Here is a 22162-nt window from a genome sequence, read left to right on the forward strand (position 1 = left end):
TAAAAAAACTGCCGGTTAATCGAACCGATCGATATATATATTTATATGTATATTTTATATATTTTTTTAATATACGGAGAAATACAGATACACACGATGCAGAATTCTGAATTCCAGCCCCCCTACTACTAGCCCTCTCCCTCCTATAAACCACGTCCTGCCCGTGAATTCGGTATCAATTCACAGTCAGGATGCATTCCCTCTATCACATATTTTCTATGTATTTTATATAAATATGTATTCATTATATATAAATATATACTTATATTATATTTACAATGATCTATTTATAAATATATTATATATTTTTTAAATATTTATAATATATTATATATCATTTATTATTTATAATACATACATTTATATAATATATATTATAAATATAAAATTTTGAAGAACCAAACCGGTCAAAAATTGAAACTGACGGATCGGTTACCGGTTTGATGAAATGAAAAAACTGGTACCACTAGTTCGATTTACAAAAAGGGGCCATGGTTCGGTTAGTCGAACTGTGGACACCCCTAAAACATGCACATGCATTTGCATCTTTGAGACAAAATTATTTATATTTTATGCATAGTTTTTGAACAGTTATAAGTGGACAATTTCTAAAATGAGAGCAAAGAACAAATATGCCTTGTTTATGTCCATCGTATGTTTAGATAAGAGAAATAGAAAACGTCTAATAAAAATTCCAGAAATGGGCATTCACTCTTTTATAAATAATATATAGATATAAATATAGATTTATGTTAGGTCTTATATTTGATTTTTTTTTTGTTATATAAATCGGATCAGGTTTTATTTATAAACAATTAAAGCACTTTATTTGAGATGTCTGAGCTTCTTGTTTAATTTAAAAATAAATAAATAATGATATCCACACTATAGAAAGTCTTTATAACGTGTCTTCTATTTTAATCAATAAATTAAATTAAAAAAGTAATATGATCTCATATCTTTTTGAAGTGGATTTTTTTCATAGGTGGCCACATATTTTAAGTTAATAGAATTAATTAGTTTTACTTTTTGTATGGAGTGGATAAACATGTATCCAAAAATGAAAGCTTTTATTTGAGAATAGAAAGAATCACTCTAAATAATAAATAGGGAAATTTCTCAATTAATACCCTGTACTTTGGGCCTAGTACCACTGTAGTCCCTGAATTTTAAAACGTAACAATTCAGTCCCCGAATTTTCATAATGTGCTAATTCAGTATCAACCCGTTAATCAACTGTTAAGTGGCACTTGAAAAGACACAAATGTTCTTCAAGTGTCATCTAACTCTCTTTATTAACCATTCAAACGTTGATAAAAAATGAATAGTCCCAAATTCTTGACTCTTCTATTCAAAAAAATTGAAATCACTGGAATGTCCATTGAGATGTGATCCTGATTTTCTTGAATAGAAGGGGCAAGAATTTGGAGCTATTCATTTTTTATCAACGTTTGAATGGTTAATAAAGAGAGTTAGATGACACTAAAAGGGCATTTATGTATTTTCAAATTCCACTTAACGATTAACACATGTAATGAATTGATACATTTTGAAAGTTTTAGTACCAAATTGGTAAGGTTGGACAAAGGATGACAATTTTGTGCACAAAACATCCCCGTAAATTAAGGTTCCAACTTCCAAGCATTCTTGGATGCATGTACATCATCGCCTCCGAACCCTCCACAGACAGAAAGTGATTCATTGAGCCCGATCACTCTCAACATCAACCATGGAACATTCTAGCAAGAGCAGCAAAACAACAGACAGAAGTGCATTGCAACGTGAAGGAAGCTTGATATATTGCATTGCAGTCATCCATATATAATACTTTATTTATATATATAATAATAATTAATTATAATATTTAATTTTTTTAAAATTAAATAAAAATATTTTTATATATAATTTTTTTTTATAAAACATTTTTTTTCTCAAGTCGAATTCGAGCCAAACTGAGTTTGAACTTACGAGTTTTTGACTCGAGCCAAGTTCGAGCTCAAACCTTGTACTACTTTGACGAGCCGATCTCAAGCCTCGTACTATTCAGCTCAGCTCAGCTCAAATCCACCCCTAATATTATTGATTTAGATGTAGTTAGTAGTCACATACTCTGTTGGTTGCGTTTGTAACAGTTTTTTCACACATTTCGGAAGGATGGTTTATATGTTTGTCATGCATATTGGGTGTTTCAATGCTTTCGGACATTTTTTTCTGAGATTTTAATAGGTCAATTTTAATAACATTTAAAACATGTGTTTCTTGAAAAGCCTTACAAAAAAGTCATTTCTATTAACCCCGATACAATACGATACACTGGATGGTTATGTTTGTAACAGTTTTTTTTTCTATGCTTGCTTGGAGTTGGTGGTCAATTTGTTGGGGATGGTTGGGCTCATGTTGTCATGCAAGACTTACTATCAAACTATGAATTGCACATCTTGGCCCAGCCCTGGCCTGGCCTAGATGTTGGGGGTGCTTCGGTCAGCAAGTGGTTCAGAGGGTAGACCGGCCTTAAACCGGCCCCTCTGAATCAGTTTCAAAAAAATAAAAAAATAATGCATAAAAAGTAATACCGGTACAGGCCGATACAGCTTACCAGCGTATCAGACTGTATCGATATTTTGAACGTTGGGTATAACTACGCAAGATTCATGAACCGGCTATTAATTCATCAAGTCCCACCTAAATTCAAGTTTAAATTTTAAATTTAGGTTAAAAAGAATGGATGCAAATGTGAATACTTTAACCCTAGTGAATTTTAAATTTTATGGCTTTCAAGCCATCTTTATGAATATTTTCTTATATCTGCCATATTAACCAGAAAAAAAATATTAAGGAAAATTGTTTAATTAATAACCAAAATCAGTATCTTAAAATATTTGTGAGATTTATATTATTGTTTTAAAACATACAGGTATATATAATTTTCCTACCATTTTCAACATTTTCGAAGTGTATTTCCAGTGTATCTATGTTTTTCTAAAGTGCATGTATCTCTTAATCAATCAGAACAACCCTAACGCTGCAAATGATATCTGATTATTCAAACTCGAATTCAATCTGGCTTATTATTGGATCAAATCTGGATCTCCCCTTATCTGATCCCATATAATGTGTTTGATTCCATTTAAATATATGTTCATATATACAAAATGTATATTGTATCCAAGGTTCAAAATTTCGACAAAATTTCGACATGATAGGTCCCATATTAGAGTATCATAATGATACACCCCTATAAGGGTCATATCAGGGCGTGACCTGATTCAGGGGATAGACCAGCCTTAGACCAACCCCTTTGAACCAGTTTCAAAGAAAAATAAAAGAGGGAGAGCGAGCTTTGATACAGGCCGATACACCCTTTAAACCTTGATTTGTATCAACCGGTATAATTGGTTTGAATGTTGTAGTTTTACTGAATTACCATATAGGTTTAAATTTCATACAACTTTCAATTCATTTTATTTAAAAAATATAATATGAAAGTCATTTTTAATTATCTTATTAATAATATATAATAATTTTGCTCAGTTTTAATACAATTTGTTTATACTATTTAATATCCTATTGCAACCCGAATTTAATTACAACATATTTAAAAAAAAAAATTAATTCCAACATCTACAAATACGATGAATAAGATCCCATTCGAATTTAAATATAAACGAGTCAGATTTGGATCTACCAACATCCGAGTCCGATTTGATTCGATCCATCGGCAACCCTCCTCTAATCCAGGACCAATCTAAAAGTTCTGAGCGTGCAGGTTTACCCAATCAATAAAGTGCCTGGTAAATTGAGGTGATTGTGAAGGTTAATAGTCATTATTAAAAGCACTATCTCGTATAGTCGTATAGCTATAAATGGAACAGTTGTACTTGTACCAAATGTACATCAAATTACATTCTTGCATTAATGCATTATATAACCTCTTAAGGCTGTGTTTGTTTTGATAGAAACTAAACACAAGTACAAAAAATATAGCCTAAATGACTTACCAAAAAACAAAAGATAATAACCTAAATGAATGTTCGGTTTTCACCACGCAGTGATACAACTATATACTCTTATGACCTTTCAGTTTCTTTCCTGTGAGAATATACAAACTATTTTCATCAGTGCGTGTACAACTCTCTATTACAAGTATGACCTGGTTATGGTTGGTGACCTTAACAGGTACATTCTTCTAACTGTTGTACCTCTCTGCAAGGATAAGGGAGATGGATAAAGAGACATAAACCTAAGTAACTATCGACCACACTGGGGTAAATTTGTATACAACGGTTGAGTATAAAATTAAAACAAACATACCATTTTTTTTTTGATGCACCAAACAGTAGATACGCCAGGGGGGCTTAATCCTCCTCAGCTTCTGCACTTTCCATGTTGACAAGCATTTTCTAGACATTATCTTTAATTGGGTGGTCCATTCACATCTTTTTTCTTCAATTTCGTGGCTTTCTGTTTCTGAGTGCTCTGCTGTTTGGGTGCGGGCGCAACAAGCATCAGTTGTGACATGACATAGGCCAAGAGTTCTTCCCGGTGAGAGAATATGAAATCCAAATGGGCATATTCAAACTCCTTGAATGAGACCTCCACGCCTGAATTGTTCATCAATTTATAATGTTTCTTAACCATGGATGATTCTATCACCTTATCCTTTCTCCCAGCAACAAGATCAACAGGCACATCAATGAGCCCATAGTACTCACCTAGATCCAAGGGCTCAGGGGATCCATATACTCTCATGTTGGCAGCTGGGCTCCCATAATCATACATTATGAACTTCCCTGCATGCTTCATCTGTGCTAAGTGAAGAGCAACATAAAAGGACACTCCAGGCATGTCATACACGTTGTAGTGAGGCAACCCTAACACCCCCACCCAATTTGAGCTGTCACCACCCACGACATAACTCATGAGAGTCTGAACCAGACCTCCCAGGGCTGGGTAGTTGTGGAAGTCCCTGGCCAACTTGTTCAGTAACATCCGGAAGAATTTGGTTGGTATGTATATTCCTGGCACAAGGGGTGCCAATATTGGAGCCAACCTGAGAAATAGGTTTTCTAATATTGTAAAGACTATGTTGGAGTCACCATGGAAGCCCGCAGGTGATAACAGGATCAACCTTGACAGCCTATGGGGTTTCTCTTCAATCCGGCGTGTTATTGCATACATCAATATAGCTGCCCCTCCCAAACTATGGCAGATCGCACAAAGTTTGTAAGGCTGATCCTTACTGGTTTCTTCTTCAAGACTGGATTGGCTACTCTTCAGTTCGGAGGTTTTAATTTCATGGATCTTCTCTATCATTGCAGGTATATCCTGCATCCCATGCTCATTGACTGAGTATCTCCAATAACTGCAGGATAAGCAACATATTCAAATAGTACTTAATGGAAATAATGTAATAGAAAGAATAAACCACAATTCCGTCCATATAAATAACTCCTGACATAAGCAACAATTCTCCTCCTGTTCCATTATAATATTTCAACTTTAGTGCTTGTCTTTGACCACTTAGGGCACTCTTATAGTTGCTAAAACATGCCTACTGACCAACAGATTCTAATATGAACACTTACCATCGAGAGGAAATATTCTTGTCAACATGTTCCCTGGAAACCAAACCGCGAAAGTTCCCGAGGAAGACATCATAACCTGCAAAATAGGGGAAAATTAAATGGTAAGCCTGCTGACATATCAGCAATATTATGAAAACTACGAGCTATACATACCCTGATCAAATGCTGCAAATGCAGGAGAGCCAACAACTCCATTGGACACCCAGCTGAAAAATATATATATATGAGATGTAAGTAACAGAGTCAAGTTAACAACAGGAGTAAGACCAAAAGCACTACTGGTGAAAAGTAAATAATAAGAATTCTAAACAAAGCTTTTTCCTAGAATAATTTTCAAAGTTTTATCTGTAAGTAAATTCTGCAAATACAACTCCATCCTTGTTGGGGACTCTTTCTTGCTAACTTCAACATTATTGAGGTGCATTTTGTTGAAGTTCCCTATCGTGAGTACATTCATCTAGTGTCTTCCTCTAACATGCTGTTAATAGCCGATACGTTAAAATACCAAATTACTATGTAACAAGGATACTGCATTTTTTGAAATTGGACATGACAGCCCAGTGCCATATTCAATTGCTAGATATAGATACATCCCTTGACATTTATTAAGATACAAGTTAATTCATTAAATAGTTATTTTATTTATTTATGGAATTGATATAGTTTTATGTACACAAGATTATTCTATCAACATGCTTTTTATGCTACACTAAGTTAATTCATTAAACAGTTCTTTTATTTCTTTATGGAATTGATATAATTTTATGTACACAAGATTATTCTATCCACATGCTTTTTATGCTGCACATTTACATGAATTAAATTATTCAATTAACTCATAAGATTCAAATAAATTTTGAAGTTATTTCAGGATTCAGGTTTGTTAAGCCAGTGCTTGAAACTTCATTACAGAGCCCAGCATTAACAGGCATGTTCATTTGGAGGTTACATGGCTCTGAATCAATTTGCTTCGGAATAGAAAGGAACAGTGCAGGAATATGGGGTACGGTTTTCCTTGTTGAAAAAAGTGGGATTGAAATATGATAAGTAGAGAAAACAAAGCCAATGAAGGGTAATGGAATTAATAATTGATCAATTAGGAAAAGACAAGGGGTACAGGGATCTTCCATGCACTAGAGTTGATGAAATAAAATAAAAAATACATGATGAAATAACACAAGAGAGGATCAACAAACTATAAAGAAAAATTAGAACAAGATCCAGGGCTGGAAGGGAGAGAACATCAAACGATTCTCAATAAAAATGCACAATTATTTAGTCTAGCCCAACATTTTTTCTCATCTTGTTACCTTTTTCCATCAAGTTCAGAAAAGACAAGTCGAAGAGAAAACCATGAGAGATTAATGAGAAACCCAAAAGATGGATTCAGAAGATTATTAAAGCAAAATAGATAATACTTGGAAAAGCCAGTCATCCAGATAACCTGTTCACAGGTAGATATTAGATGTTAACATTAATTTCAGAAATTACACATACAACCTGACTTGTGTATGTTATTCATTTTATGAATGAAAAGATCCTAATGTTTTTATAAGAAGATTGAGGGGGAATGTTTTGCTTTTCTGGAGTGCTGATTTGGATGTGCTAGGGATACCCAGGTTGATTTTTGCTTCTTGGATTTGGTGTGGACGCTTGTTTTCTGGGGGATTAGGTAGATTGTAGGAAGGCCTTTTTGGCTGTCTTTGCTGTGTGGTGTTGGTATCTTGGAAGAGAAGTGGAGTGAGGGATATTATTTGCAGGTCTTGGTGATACTTATCACCTGAGATTATATCTGGTTATCTATCTTTGTTTTTCTTGTTTAATGAAATTTCCATAAAAAAAATTCTAGTAATGTGTAAAGACAAGTGCACCTTCATGTAGTTGCAAGTAACTTTAGGAAACATGACCAGCAAAAAGATTGATTCTGTCAACATCATGCATCCCTCTTAGAATCAGATTGCATTTAATTAGTGGGCTATCTAGGAAATGTTTGGATTATTTGGTAATAAAATTTATTAAAAGAAAAAGAGAATGATACAAGGAAGGTGGCCAGAGATCACACGAAGGAAGTTTTATATGTAGTTGAAGACATTAATTTTGTTTGTAATGGTTTGAATGTAATCCCCCCCACGGTTGATGAACTCTTTAGTTTCTGATGTAGCAGTCCTGTTGAATCTGGGTGTCAGTAGTCAGTCTAGTAGTGATGTTGGTAATAGTGCTGTTAGTTCTTGGTGTTGTATTTGAGTCCCCTGTCAGTTTGTGACCAGAGATCACACGAAGGAAGTTTTATATGTAGTTGAAGTCATTAATTTTGTTTGTAATGGTTTGAATGTAATCCCCCCCCCCATGGTTGATGAACTCTTTAGTTTCTGATGTAGCAGTCCTGTTGAATCTGAGTGTCAGTAGTCAGTCTAGTAGTGATGTTGGTAATAGTGTTGTTAGTTCTTGGTGTTGTATTTGAGTCCCTTGTCAGTTTGTGTGTAGCCTTTTTAGCTTTCTAAGTGAAATTTTTATCTTTTCTACCAAAAATAAATAAATAGATATATGTGGCATCTCTAAGGAAGGCTAATGTTCCAAATTCTTGTCATGAATCTTCTTAGTATAATGAACTTTGACTTTGCACAAAACTCATCCCAGAAATTAGGTCAGTAGCAACTATCATCATCTGTCACTACTAGGCAATTTGCTTACTTTGACATCAACAGCTGTAACTATGTACAATGACAGTTTTCTTTTGATCAATAAAATGGTATGTTTTTATATATGCTTTTGAACATTTCTGGTAGTTTTTTTTTCACATTTAGGTATATCTAGACTTTTAAGTATCTTCACAAGTAACAAGACTCACAGCCCATTATACATTTCCTATCAGGATCAGGGAATGCACATCCAATCCCTACCACTAAATTAAATAAGATCTAGAAAAGGTTAACAACTTTTGGTTAATACTTCCTTAGCCTTGAGCTACCAGCAAATGTACTTATGGCGCAGTGCTGTCTTTTTCAATCCTCACATGCAGGAAGAATTGAACCCAATAAATATCAACCCCCTTGGATAACAAAATGACACTGTAAGCAGCATCAACCAAATGATAACATGTCACAAATCTTGGAAATTCCTACTCAATATCCTGTTTCCCTAAGCGAAAAAGTAACAGACAAGGGAACACACCCCATGGACGAATCCAATATCCCATGTTGTAGATATACTACTTTCCGAGAATCGCGCCTGCAACAACATGGCATTATAACTGTCAGGAATCCATGTAGCAACACAAATCTGATACTGGAATAACTCAGACCATCTAAAAAAGAAAAAGGATTCATTTGACCAATCAAAAAACAAAAAAAAAAAAAAACAAAGCAAAAGGACTCATTTGTTACCTTGGAATCCTTTCCAAATGAAGGACGTAGCCATCAGAAGTAACCAAGCGAATAGCTTCATATGGATATCTGATAAAGCAGCTCAAATTAGAAAATTTGGCAATGTAGCAGAAAAATATTGTAACACCCATAAAGAAAACATATGAAGGATGAAAGTGACTTTGTACATCACTCCAGCCCTTTTTTTTTTTTTTTTTGCAATATGAGATCCAAGCTAATTGCAGATAACTTCTATTGAAGTTAAATTAGATCTCATTGTTTAATTATTTGTGTACAAAAACTAGATAGGCCTTACCCAAGCTCAGTTATGACATCTTGGCATGTCCGTGCATCTGTATTTAGAGACTGATGGAGAGTGACATGCCTTTCGGTAGGTGTAGGATCATTTTCTCCAAGGGTAGCTGTGGGAACAGATGCATCTAAACCACCAGAAATTACATGTTCACTGCTACTATCCCTGGTAGAAAACCAATTAAATAATATTCTGAAGGCTTCTGATGGGGAAAGTATACAATGTGCTGCCTTGTGGAAAATGTCGAAGATGGCTTCTATGGAGATCTCAATTGCTAGTTGAAGGTCCTGGTGACAGTAACATCAGATATAAGAAAGGAATACAAAAATACAATGTTAAGACAAATGACCTTGTGCAATAAAAAGAATGAAACCAGAAGCACAACTGAAAGGAATATAAAGGTAATAATTTCCAAAAGAGAAATCCCTGCAGACCTCAACAACCCCACGCCGCCTGTCTGTGGTTCGCTGAAAAAACTGGTCCTTAAGGAGGTTTGATTTCTTGGTAGTGTGTAAATGTGATGGGTGGTGGCCTCGAGTGGAGCTAGAGGTTGTCCGAAATAAACGATAAAGATGAAAAGGCAACCCAAGAAGAAATGTGACAGGCCAAAAGATCCATGAAAATAAGCGCTTGATCCAGCGTGCTTGACGTCTATCATACTTGGAGAAACTAGTTGTTCGGGATGCACGTGAAGCCTGGGATAAGGGAGATATGGAATGCATGTTATCATCACTATCTTCTTCTCCAGATGAGTAATCCATGGTTGATGAAGCACCAGAATCCATGGAAAGTTCATGAATGAATTGGTTGAAGGAAGAGACACCACTATCATCAGAAAGCAAAGGTAAATAAATGAGTAAATATTACTGTCTTGTCCTCCTATCAGAAAGCAAAGGTAAAAGATCCTACACTAAAATTGTTCTTATTGAAAAGTATACGGTCCATATTAGTTCAAACCACCTCAAATATGCAAAGAAAAATCAGGTAAAAAAGATGTACTACGACCATAAGATCCTACTGGAACACCTGGCATGGCTTTAGTAGGGAGAAGAATTGTTAAGATCAGTTGAGATAGTACAAATTCAAATAGGACAAGAAGAATATGTAATTGCATGAAGCACAAGACAACCAAATAAAATTACTTCCACAATATTGTGATGAGACCATAAGACGGGCTCTCTACATAGCTTTTGTAGAACAAAAAAACATTAAGATCAGTGGAGAAAGTATACATCCAAAACCCACAAGGGGCAATAACAATATGTGATTGCATAAAGCACATCATGACTAAATAAAATTACCATCATAAATTTATGATGATTCCATTATTAATTCCAACAATCCAGTTTTCCAATTTAAGGATCTTGATTATCAATAAACAGGATGGTAATAGAATTTATGGCACAAGTTTCTAATTGTGAACTTTTCATGTTGCTAGTTTGATCAAGTTGTTTCCAGCATGGTAGATAATGAGGGTAAATAGACATCCACACAATTCAATTAATTATCCATGTCCTGGAAGTTGAGCTGCTAAAAGATTGGTTCAAAGAGTCCACGACAATTTCGTTTCCAAGCAATCTACATAAATGGTGTCATCATCAGGTCAAAAACAAGGCAAGACTCTAATAACAATTTTCCACAAAAATCAATTAATCTCAAGAAATCCCCATAAGAAAGAATAACCATTTATATTAAAATCATAAAACAAAGTAAAATATGGAGTACATACAAACAGCCAACAAATACCAATTGCAGTGCTCCATACATGCATCACAACTAGAAAGGAATAAAGGGAAAGGTACATATCTGATGTAAGCAAGAAATTCCAATCAAATTATTCATTAACCTATGAAACCATTTCAAGACCATTATTCCAATATCAATTTTTAAATGTTTCAAGACCTTTCATGGTTTATTTTGCTTTTGCTTTCTTCTCCATGTTTTCTTTTTTCTTTTCTTGTGATCAGTGAGATTATGAATGCTTGCAGAGAATGATCCTTGAGAATACAACTTCTAAAACCTACGTATATATCATATACATGTATCCATTAATTAGATGCAAGTACTTTGAGTTCAGATGAATTTCTAGTTGAACGTCTTTTCATGTCCTAAAAGGTAGACATCTTTCACCGTTTTATTTCATTAAATGCAAATAAAACTAAGATCCATCCTAAGATCAATCAGAGAAATTAAACATTTAAGAATACATGATAGATATGACTATGCCATTGATGAAGAAATGATATCTATGATGAATAGTGGAATGTGATAAAGGGTAGCTAAAAGTCAGATCATATATGCTTAAAATTGTAAAGCATCAATTAAAAATTAAATTCAAAAGAATATTAAAAAATAGGCATTTAAGAAATAGGTATTGCAAATTAATTTGATAGTAAGGCATTCCTTAATTAGAAATATCACTATAAGATCTAAAAATATAACAACAATAACTTAAATCATTGATTGAAATAATTAAAAAAAAAACGTCATATCAATGAATAAGGCTTAATCTGTGGGAATTTCAAGTGTCTAAGGCAAAAGGTAGAGTGGGAATGAGATCCAAAAGCACAACATGTGCCTAGCACATAAATCTCATGGAATCAACCTGGAAGAAAATCATGTGAAAAAGGAAAAATTTCCAAATAAAAAGTGCATATAAATGATATTTCAAGGAGCCCAGATAAAAGACTTCACTCTAGCCTTCAGAACTTACTTTTCCATCCAACGGGGAAGTCGAGGTCCACGAAAAGTTGGTCTGAGTTCCCAGCCATGGATACCTTCAAGAATAGTGGTTTTTCCTGGCAATATTACCAGCAGAAGTGCTGAAATTCCATTTATCAGCCGCACTACATTGTTCAAAGATTCATATGTAAATGTCTTGACTGACCTACATATGCAAAAATAAGCAGTCACTTGAATGCCACATCATGTTTATCAGATATTATCAGATAATACAGAATATAGTACAATAAAAAAGAAATATTGCACTGCACTAGCAAAACATGACGAAACTGAGGATGAAAGCAGAGAAACGCATCCCCCATAACGAACAAAGCACCACAAAGCCCATTCTATTAGGTATGCTGCATGCAGGGAAACCACTATTGAGTATTGACAACTTAGTTACATGATATAATTAAGGTTACCGTGTCTAAATTATGGAGTGTAATTATCAAACTGACATCCCAGTCTTCTAAAATCTAAACTACAAGTCTTGACCTAAAGAAAGTTTCTTACATTGGCACACAATAACCAATCCAAAATTGTCTGAAAGTTGGACTCCCAAAAAACCACTTTGCTGAGAACACTGACCAATTGGACAATGCTAAATGGTCAACTGTGGTGGAATACTTGGATATTATTTCAATATTGAGATTTCTCAAAGGTGAGAAAAGGCTTTAAGTGTTTCAAGGTAGTCTTGTTGGTTTTGACCTGCTTGTTATATGTGTGGTGTGGCTTCCTTATTTGCTTTATAAGTAATAACGATTATTACTTTATCTGATTGGATTAGTCAAGGCTAACTTGATTCAATAATCCTATTGCCAAGTGACAACACAATATATTAATAAACTGAATAAATTCAATAGGACCTTAAATCCTCCCGAAGGACAAACTACTGGATAAGGAATCACATATTCACATCAACATGTGCACATGGAGATACACTGCAAGAACTTAAGATCAAGAGATAATAACATGAACCTATGATCCTGATTTGGAGAGTAAGCTAGCATGGTTATGTCCCTTTTAATTTCTTGCTAGTAAAAGATCAGTGACATAAAAATGTTATGATCCCAACTTTGTGGAAGTAGGTTAATCTTTAAAGCTTCAACAAATTCTTTCTTTCCAAATGCTTGAAGCGACAGCCAAACAGAGTAGCGGACAAGTTTCCAAAAGGATTATTAGCATCTGGATGCTGAAGCCATCTGTGAACCATCCATTGACGGAATTGCAATAGGCTTGTTGAGATGGCACAAAAAATGTCAAAATCTTTTAGGAAGAGAAATATTGCAGGTGGAACTCAGAACGTCAGTGTAAATGGCTAACCGATTGATTTTTTCCAATAGAAGAAACAAAATTTGGCATGATTTCTTCTTCTGCTTAGGTAACCAACTTGGTCAGAACCCAGAAACTTTCAGATGAATAAGAATAAAAATTGTACGTTAAGAATCTCCTTCCCGGTCTCATTCGCAAATCACCGCATCATCATCTATCCAGTAAGAAAAACTTGGGAAATTCTATAGGCCAAGAATGTTTTCTTCTCAGTCGTTAAAACCTCTTAAAAAATTTGGACTCCAAACCATCTACTGCAACTCATTCAAAACACTAGCTAAAGAAATAACCTCCTGTGGGTAATTAATTGGATAAAGTCATTCCCGTCTTTGGATTTGCCCCGTAGGTTCCATATTGAATCTACCCAAACCATCTGATATTAATTTTTTTGCTTCCAAATTGAGAAACAAAAGATATTCTGAACAAATTAAAACCCAAAAAGGGAGAAAAATGCCCATTTAATTAACAATCTACCAATTTTCAAATAAAAAACATCTAGAACCGGAAAAAGAACTGAAGAAGTATCACACGTAATCATGGGTATCATTATGTCTCAGATTTGATCAGCAAGAGAACAGCTTTAAAATCAAGGTCAGGACCCAGAGGATCATAATAATTAGTTGAGAAATAAATCAATTAGTTCAAAAAGAAGAAGAAAAAGAGATTTCGTTACACTCACTCTTTGGTGACTGCGAGGCCGTGATCAACAAGTCGCTGCATCGTCAGCTTGGATAACAAAACACCCCAATTGAAAAAAAAATCTCACATTCGAAGAAGGGAAGCGCGAAGACAGACGGAAACAGAGGAAGATCAGAAGATTTTCCCGAGAAAAGAGGGAGGGAATGGCGATACCTCCCTTAAGGATGAAGTCGGTTTGAGCGGGACCGGAATTCCACGTGTCACCAGTGGCTGACCAAGCGCGCGATGTCGGTCGTTTTCTCCTTTCTCTCTCTCCCTCTTCCCTCCTTCTCCTGGTACCGCGGTTCCCCTCTGATTATTTTATACGCTGTACTCACACCTTCAAAAAATCAGAAGAGATGTTCATCATCCAGTGCCAGCGGCGATAATTAAATCACGGAATGACAAAAATATCATTAAAGTAAAAAATAAATAAAAATAGTCAAAATCAAAACATCAGTGGTTGTGGGACCGTTCTGCGTTATCCTCTTCCTCACTCACATTAGAAAATTTCGTCGAATACCCAACAGGCAAAAGCAAGTAGGCAATACCCACCGGACGTGGCGAAAACAACCCCCTCCCGCCCCCCCTTGCGGCTCTGCCTTCTTCGTTTGTCACTTTCTATGCTAATATTAATATGTATACTTTCAGTGGTGGTGGTGGTGGTGGTGGAGGACTGGTGGTGGGTTTGTGTTGTGTTGTGAGTTGTGTTTGTTTGAGGACAAAAGTACTCAGACGAAAGGTAGGGAGACGTAGCTATATCCTATATGCCACGGCTAACAGTCTAACACAGAGGAAAGCAAAAACCAGAAAAGAAAACTAACTAAAACCACCACCAGTAACAAGTTAACAACCACTAAAAAGCCCTGAGATCTGGTTGACTTCTATAAAAAGTGAAAGTAGTTATTTCTCAAATGAAAGTCTACTTGCTTTTAAACAAGCGAGAGATATGGTCAGCACGAAAATCGTAATGGTTTCAAACACCGCCCTAATACTTCACTGTTTTCATACTCATCGTTCATGTCTTATCCCAATTATATGTGCTGGGATACATGAACCTTGTTTCGCTAATTCATTCAATTTTTAATTGCAGTTGTATATATATGGCATAATGATTAAGTAGTAAATGAGATGGTATTGTTATTTTGAACTGATGATCCAAAAACAACAAGAAAATTAATGTTTGAGAAGTTGGAAATTAATTAGTTTAATTAATAAAACTAAATTAACATAATCAAATTAATTCACAAATAAATTAACTAATGAATATGAGTAACAAATTAACAATTGTGGTATCACAGGGTGGTCATTTTATTTGTTGGTAATGAATATAAAATTAATAAATGTGTTGAAAATTTTCAAAAAATGATTAAATAAATAAATAACATAAAAGAAAATTATGAATGGACTTAAAAAATAATAAATTTACAACAAATAAAATGATTAATGGATCAACCGGCCGGATCAACGAATTATTAACTTTTTCAATGGTTTTTGATAAAAAATCAGATTTGGAGTAAAATGGAAGTGGTTGGTTGGGTGATTCCCAAGCCGAACATTCGGACCTTCTAGGTCAATAGTGGTTCCAAAACCTTGATAAAACTATATTCCGACAACCACCGGTAACAACGAGGGGTGACCAAGAACCAAAGAGGTAAGGTCTGCATTTTAAGCATTGATGGCGGAGCAATGAGTGGGAACAAGCTCTCAAGATCAAATCCGGAAATTCAAACGCAATAGCAATTTATTTTGATCCACTGGAACAGGTTTCAGAAGGATTTTAACGACAATGCTCTTTGCCACATTTTCTGGGCGGAGGAGACGTAGAAGTTCTTAGCAGAATAGGGAAAGCGGCGACTCTAGCGGCAACATCAACAATGTAGGATCGGACTGACAACTATAAAACCAGTAACCTCAGTGAAATGGGCTCCAGCTCTAAAGATTTCCAACAAGATCAGAAAAGCGAAAGTTGGGTTCAACTATGAATCGGTGATTACGTGATAGGACGAACCGATTTTAAAACATTTTTACCTGTGCAAATGAAATGGTCACTGAACGCACAGTGATGAACAACACCTCATGATGCTTTTACACAAACCTCTGCTTAATTAATCAAAAGACCTCTATCCATTTCTTCTATTTTCCTCAGCGGAACCCTAAAATGCTTAATGGATTAAAGGATTGATGACGTCTAAAGATGGTTGATTAAAGACATCTTGGAGGTGATCAAAGACTGTGAAGTTAAGTTTTGTTCTATTCGAATGAATTTGAACCCAACTAGTTGATAAAAGACACCTTGGAGGGCCGGCAAATTCTACCCTTTATCAATAATAAAGCTGGGTGATTATTAAAGACGTCTTGGAGGTGATTGAAGACTATGAAGAAGGAATTTAGACCAAGTTGTGCATTGTGTTGCAGTCCTGTATTGCATTGCTAACTAACTCCAAAACCTTAACCCAAAATAAATTAACAACATAAATCCTAAGAAAATTCCAAGGAGAAAAATGTGTCATGAAATGAAAGTCAAACGGAGTTTAGTTTAATCTTCACCGAAATGAAAGACCTCTTGTGTGTTCAATAATTCAATTAGAAAAATGATTAAATTAAATAGATTATATTTGTTTGTAAAAGTGGCCAACGGATAAATTTTACAATTTGCTTACACTGCAGGGCTATAAACATTTAAATGGACCGATATTCACATTCTATACATACATGTATGCCCGTCCGTGAATTAGCATTAAATTGGAGCTGGTAACTACCCCGACCATACATTAAACTTACAAATTCTGACACTGGGGTTTCGGTCATTCTTCTTAAATTTTAAAGTTTATAAAAAATTAAGAATGGATCAGCAAGATTAAAGACCTCTTGTCATTGTGAGTGGACGGTGTCTATAACCAGTGATTCTAATTGGAGAACGAGCTACCGTCGTACATTTCTTTTAACATTCACCTGGAAACAAAAAAGAGCTCAATCAGATAATCTTATTGACCATGTTTTGTATCTCACACATCATATACGTCAACATATGAGCTTTGCTATGCTCTTCGTTGCTCACACACACTTTCTCACATTCTATTTATCTCTATCTCTGTCTATAATAGAGGTCTTTTTAGTCATAAAAGGGTATTTTTGGAATTTTAAAAAATATATTAGTCACATTATATTATATGTGAACGGTTATTTTTAATTGTTTTTATTTTTTGTTGTCAAAAGGGGCCATCCGTTTGAATCGGATGATCAAACCATCTATTTGGAAACCAATGGCTATAACGGTTCCGTTTTCAGGTCATTTTTCCTAGATGTCAATAATTATACAAAATAACTTTATAGTCATAGTCATGGAAAAGGTGGACATTGCAAGGAATACCAAAACCTTGAAAATTAAATCCAAACTCCAAAATGACCTTAAACACATAAAAAAAATGGCGATAAATTCACCAAACTAGAAAAACCAAGGAAAAAAATAAAAAAAATCAAGTCCAAAGTTCCGCTTTAAGATGGAGTTAAACATACACAATCAAAGAAAGAGACAAAGCAAATCGTCTTGTAAGAAAAAAAAAAAAAAACATTGCATAAGAAAATCCAAAGAAAAAACAAAAGGGAATAAATAAAATGATAGTAAATCTTATACCATTTTGGAGGATCTTGAAGAAGAAGACCAAATACACGAAAAAAAATCAGAAAATGAAGAAAAAAATGAACATACCGCACACCTCAAATAAAGCCCATAGTAGAGGAAACTTTTGAATAGCGAAAACCCAAAAGCATAAAAACCATGGTTTTTGAATTGTTGTTGACCTGGACAAATGAATATTTTGGCTCAAGAACCATCCAAGTAACCGGTTCCGTTTTACTCCAATCTCGGTCCTTGGCCAAAAACCATTGAATCAGTCAACAACCCATTGACTCGAGCGGTCAAACCATTGACCTGTCAACCTGTTCAATGGTTTTTTGCCATTTTTATTTTTTAATTGGGAACCATCTAGGCAATCGGTTTTGTTTTTTTCCAATCCTGGTCCTTGGCAAAAGACCGTTGAATCAGTTAACGACCCATTGACCTGAGTGGTCAAACTATCAACTTGTTGACCCATTCAACGACTTTTGGTCTTTTTTTATTTTTGTTGTCAGAACGGATCATCCATTTGAATCGGACGGTTGAACCGTCAACCCAAAAACCAGTGGCTAGAACAATTCTGTTTTCATGTCGTATGAGTCACACGTTCGAATGGCATAACACGCATGATACTACTTAATGAACCTCACACATTCAATTTTTTGCCTATAGTTTTTGTTGTCAAAATGGGCCATCCTTTTTTTTTTAATTGAGAACCATCCAAACAACCAGTTCTATTTTACCCCAATCTCGGTCCCTGGCAAAAAATCGTTGAATTGGTTAGCGACCAATTGACCCAATCAATCGAATTGTCAACCCGTTGACCTGTTCAATGGTTTTTTGTTTTTTGTTTTTTTTTTTTTAATTTTTGTTGTCAAAATGGGTCGTCCGTTCGAACTAGATGGTCGAACTGTTGACTCGAAAACCGGTGGCCAGAACAGTTCTATTTTTGGGTCACATGAGTCACACGCTCGAATGACATAACACATATGATACTGTTTAATGGACCCCACACACAATTTTTTGCTTGTGATTTTTGTTGTCAAAACAGGTTGTTCGGTCGAACCGAACGATCGAACTATTGACCCAAAAAACTGGTGGCTAGAACGATTTCGTAATTTTTTGCTAATAGAAAGGGCTATTCATTCGAATCAGATGGTCGATCCATCAACCCAAAAACCGATGGCCAAAATGGTTATATTTTCAAGTCGTATGAATCACACACTCGAATGATACAACACATATGATACAACTTAATGGACCTCACACATTCAATTTTTTACTTGTAATTTTTGTTGTCAAAATAGGCCATCAGTCTGAATCGAACGATTGAACCATCGACCTGAAAATCGATGGCTAAAATGATTCCATTATTTTTATTGCTATAACAAGTTGTGTGTTCGAATTAGACTATCAAACCATTGGTTGTCAGAATGTACCATCCGTTTTAACAAAATGGTAGAACCTTATGTTTATAAGATACGAAAAGTTTTTAGTTATGATTTCATTTAAATTTTATTATTTCATGATTTACAAAGTGTTTGTTGATATCTTAACGGAATTTGCATCCTTTCCCTGCAATATATCCCAACCGTGCATTGATAACATCTCTCGGTGATGGATACGGGGAGATGTTCCTAATGCACACTAACATTGTTGAAAATATCAACTGAGAGTTTTGCTTCAGGATATGATTCATGCATCATACATTTTGTCTTAAACATTTAAATGTGCTACAAAGGGTATTATTCATTAATTATAAAAATATGATCATTACATGTTGTAAATTAGGAATGGCAACGGGACGGGGAGTCAGTCATCTCCATCCCTGTAAAAGTCCCTGTCCCCGTCTTTGTACTTATCCCCAATATTGGAAAATTTGCCATCTTTATCTTAAATCTCATCATTTAGCACTATTACTAGCAGCTCATCAACCCATAAGGCGAGTTCTGCTTCGGTGGAGTAAAACCCATTCGGGCAGTTTTTATTGTCTTGTATTGAAAAATAATATTTCTATATTAATATGTTTTATTTTATAGAAAGATATATCCAATACCAAAGGTTGTCAAAAGCAAAAGATATTTCAAAAAGCAAATGACGTGGGTACAATGAAGCCGAACTCCCACGAGACACCAGCAAGAATAGATGATTCAGTCACATTGATTTTTCTTTGTTTTTATAATATTTATAAATCTTCGAAGTGGGTCCCACTCGGTGTGGATGTTAACGTTGTAATCATGGGCAACCTTTCTAATGGATTCAATTCTTTCCTTTCTTTTGTTACCTTACTCTTTTCAGCAATTACTTTATATGCAATCAAAAGCCAGCACGGAAAAGGAACTAACCTTTGATTAATATAATATAATTCAATAATTCAAAGGCGACTTTGTTTACAAGGAAAGCAACTTGATATATCAATCAAATTAGGGAGATATCAAACACGCTATAATCAGGAGTTACTTGCCACATAATCAGGAGATATTTCCTAGTTTATTGTCTATAGAAACTTTGACCTGTTTGGGGATGGGCATTAGTTCATTAGTTTCCTACTTTCCTTGTTTTATTTCAAAATTCGGATCAAATTGGTTGATCCCTCTGTTTGGGGATGGGGTCTGTGATAAAGACTCCTTCTGTATTTTGTTTTGTAATAAAGACCCCTCTATACTATAATTATAGGTTTCTGTTAAAATTCGTCATTGTAATATTTTTTAATCCCATACTATCTTTATAATAATTATTTGTGAAAAAATACTGTTCATCTTTCCGACCTTAGGATACACGAGCAGCAGCGACACGGTAATCCCTTCTACCTCAAATTTCGGTAACGTGACCAGAACTGCAGGAGGCCGGACTGAATTTGAGGACTACAGGAGCTTACCTTGTAAACAGGTCCAAATCCGCCCTGACCAAGCTTATTTTCTGATGAAAAGTTGTCTGTGCCTCTATGGCGACTACAATGCTGGATAGACTGAATAGCTTTAATTCATAATTCCTTCCCATCTTCAACTTCAAGTAATAATATCTCTTGGTTTGTTTCATTTTTGTTCTGCTGAATACAGAGAAAAATATGATCTTGCTCGTCTTTTGACTAAACACAGACTTTCTTCTTTTAAACTTTTAGATCGACTGTAAGAGGTTACCTCTTGATCTGAGACGACTCCTCTTCAAGCAACAAAAGATGCCCAAACCCAACAGAGGCATCAGTACGCTGGCTACTATGGCAACGGTGTACAACAACCATCGTCTATCTTTTGATTCTTTTTCTGCATTGGAAATCAATTACTTTCTACAACCAAATTGTTGAAAATTGAAATAATGGATGATTCATAGAGTTACTTGGTGCTTACTCTTCGCTGTCAATTGTTGATCAAGAAACGAACCCAGAATATAGATAGGAATAGGACCCCAAGAGGATGATTCCCGAAAAGGAAAACCTCTGTTCCGAAGCTGGCATCTCGTCTCTTCGGCAAAATAAGTTTTGTAAGCTATACAAGAACAATTGCTCCAGCACATGTCTGCACAGTCTCTGAGCCTCAAGCTCGTATCCAAGGACATGTAGAAAGATCCAAATCCATCCATATACCCCTGCTTGGAATAGAATAACTCTCCTCTCCTGCACTCTGGTACCTTCTGCTCCACACACCCTTTCTTGTTTTCTCTGGAGTAGTTGTAGGGCAGATGGGTTGGACACAGAATGTTGAAACTATCATACTTGTCGTCGTTCCAGTTGTAGAATTTATATTGCCTGATGTTTCCTTCAGAATCCAGCACCCAAAACGACGAAAGAGAAGAATTTTGCTTTAGGGAGTAAGTGAAGTATCTCTCGTCCTCATTCCAGACGTAGCTAAAATTGTATGTGACATTGTCGGATGTCAACTCAGGGACGCTCTTGTAGCTTCGGCCATCCCACACTCCGCTTTTCCAGTAAACATCCCGTCGACGCCAGGCCAACAACTTGTTAGTACCCATTGGGTCCCCGCCCACAGAGAAATCCCCCGACCTGAGGTCTTCATTGGTCAGCCAAGAAGTTAGAGTCTAGTTATGTCTAGTCTTCGAGTTGAAGCCTAGTTTCATCCCGGGCAGAAGCGTGTCCGTGGGATAATCGAAGCTCTGCCACAATATCCGTGTTGCAGTTCCATTAGAATCGACCTCCCTCGGAACAAAATTTCCCGAGTCCAATAAAGTAGTTGTCACGTTACCGGCGGTCTGTTTGGAATATAACATAATAGCACTGCCTCCACTGTGTGTGATTTTCATCTTTCCGTCGCCGTCGATCGTAAGAAGACCGGAGGAATCGGCAATTGGGGTATTTCGATTGGCAACCCAGACAACGGTCGCATCTCGAGCTTTGTTGTAGGAAATACCCAGGTAGCGGTTCCTTGAAGCGCCCGGGCTGAAAAATCCCAGTCTGAAAATTCCACCTGCAGACTCCAAGTGATCCCAGTCCTGATTCCCTTCACCTCACCCTCTTTTATTATTGTGTCCCTTGTTGCTGCAGCTGCGTCATGGGATGTTCTTAGAGCAAAAAAGAGTGAAAAGGCGAGAAGGGAAA

General features: G+C 35.6%; 2 protein-coding genes across 5 annotated transcripts; both read right to left on the reverse strand.

Moving 5' to 3' along the window:
• Positions 1 to 3878: 3878 nt before the first annotated feature.
• Positions 3879 to 14951, reverse strand: LOC148863568 (uncharacterized). 3 transcript variants are annotated; one of them, XM_088978727.1, is made up of 11 exons: positions 14493 to 14951; positions 14166 to 14331; positions 13993 to 14039; positions 11974 to 12147; positions 9695 to 10085; positions 9264 to 9547; positions 8969 to 9037; positions 8757 to 8813; positions 5739 to 5791; positions 5586 to 5661; positions 3879 to 5362 (listed from the first exon to the last, which is right to left on the reverse strand). In XM_088978727.1, the coding sequence occupies exons 3-11, from the start codon at positions 14031 to 14033 to the stop codon at positions 4414 to 4416; spliced, it is 2094 nt and encodes a 697-aa protein (XP_088834853.1). In that variant the 5' UTR covers positions 14034 to 14039; positions 14166 to 14331; positions 14493 to 14951; the 3' UTR covers positions 3879 to 4413. The 3 variants fall into 3 exon arrangements, with proteins under 3 accessions (XP_088834853.1, XP_088834854.1, XP_088834852.1); XM_088978728.1 differs by lacking the exon at positions 14493 to 14951 and having other exon boundaries at positions 9264 to 9387; positions 9481 to 9547; positions 13993 to 14172; XM_088978726.1 differs by lacking the exon at positions 14493 to 14951 and having other exon boundaries at positions 13993 to 14172.
• Positions 14952 to 20390: 5439 nt separating this feature from the next.
• Positions 20391 to 21579, reverse strand: LOC148863569 (G-type lectin S-receptor-like serine/threonine-protein kinase At1g11410). Of its 2 annotated transcripts, none has more exons than XM_088974230.1 (3): positions 20958 to 21579; positions 20751 to 20873; positions 20391 to 20656 (listed from the first exon to the last, which is right to left on the reverse strand). In XM_088974230.1, the coding sequence occupies exons 1-3, from the start codon at positions 21577 to 21579 to the stop codon at positions 20646 to 20648; spliced, it is 756 nt and encodes a 251-aa protein (XP_088830356.1). In that variant the 3' UTR covers positions 20391 to 20645. The 2 variants fall into 2 exon arrangements, with proteins under 2 accessions (XP_088830356.1, XP_088830355.1); XM_088974229.1 differs by having other exon boundaries at positions 20391 to 20659.
• Between the last annotated feature and the right edge of the window lie 583 nt (positions 21580 to 22162).

Source organism: Nelumbo lutea, chromosome 3 (genome assembly GCF_056320005.1).
Source record: "Nelumbo lutea isolate HS-2025 chromosome 3, American lotus-T2T, whole genome shotgun sequence".
Lineage (NCBI taxonomy): Eukaryota > Viridiplantae > Streptophyta > Magnoliopsida > Proteales > Nelumbonaceae > Nelumbo > Nelumbo lutea.

What these genes read in the sequence shown, in the direction of transcription:
- LOC148863568 (XM_088978727.1), bottom strand. Translation starts at nt 14,033, where the DNA reads ATGCAGCGACTTGTTGATCACGGCCTCGCAGTCACCAAAGA. An exon ending in CTTCCCCGTTGGATGGAAAA is followed by an intron (nt 10,086 to 11,973) that starts GTAAGTTCTGAA and finishes TTCTGATGATAG; the next exon opens with TGGTGTCTCTTCCTTCAACC. An exon ending in GATGTCATAACTGAGCTTGG is followed by an intron (nt 9,038 to 9,263) that starts GTAAGGCCTATC and finishes CTGCTTTATCAG; the next exon opens with ATATCCATATGAAGCTATTC.
- LOC148863569 (XM_088974229.1), bottom strand. Translation starts at nt 21,579, where the DNA reads ATGGGTACTAACAAGTTGTTGGCCTGGCGTCGACGGGATGTTTACTGG. An exon ending in TCAACAATTGACAGCGAAGA is followed by an intron (nt 20,874 to 20,957) that starts GTAAGCACCAAG and finishes TTTCCAATGCAG; the next exon opens with AAAAAGAATCAAAAGATAGA.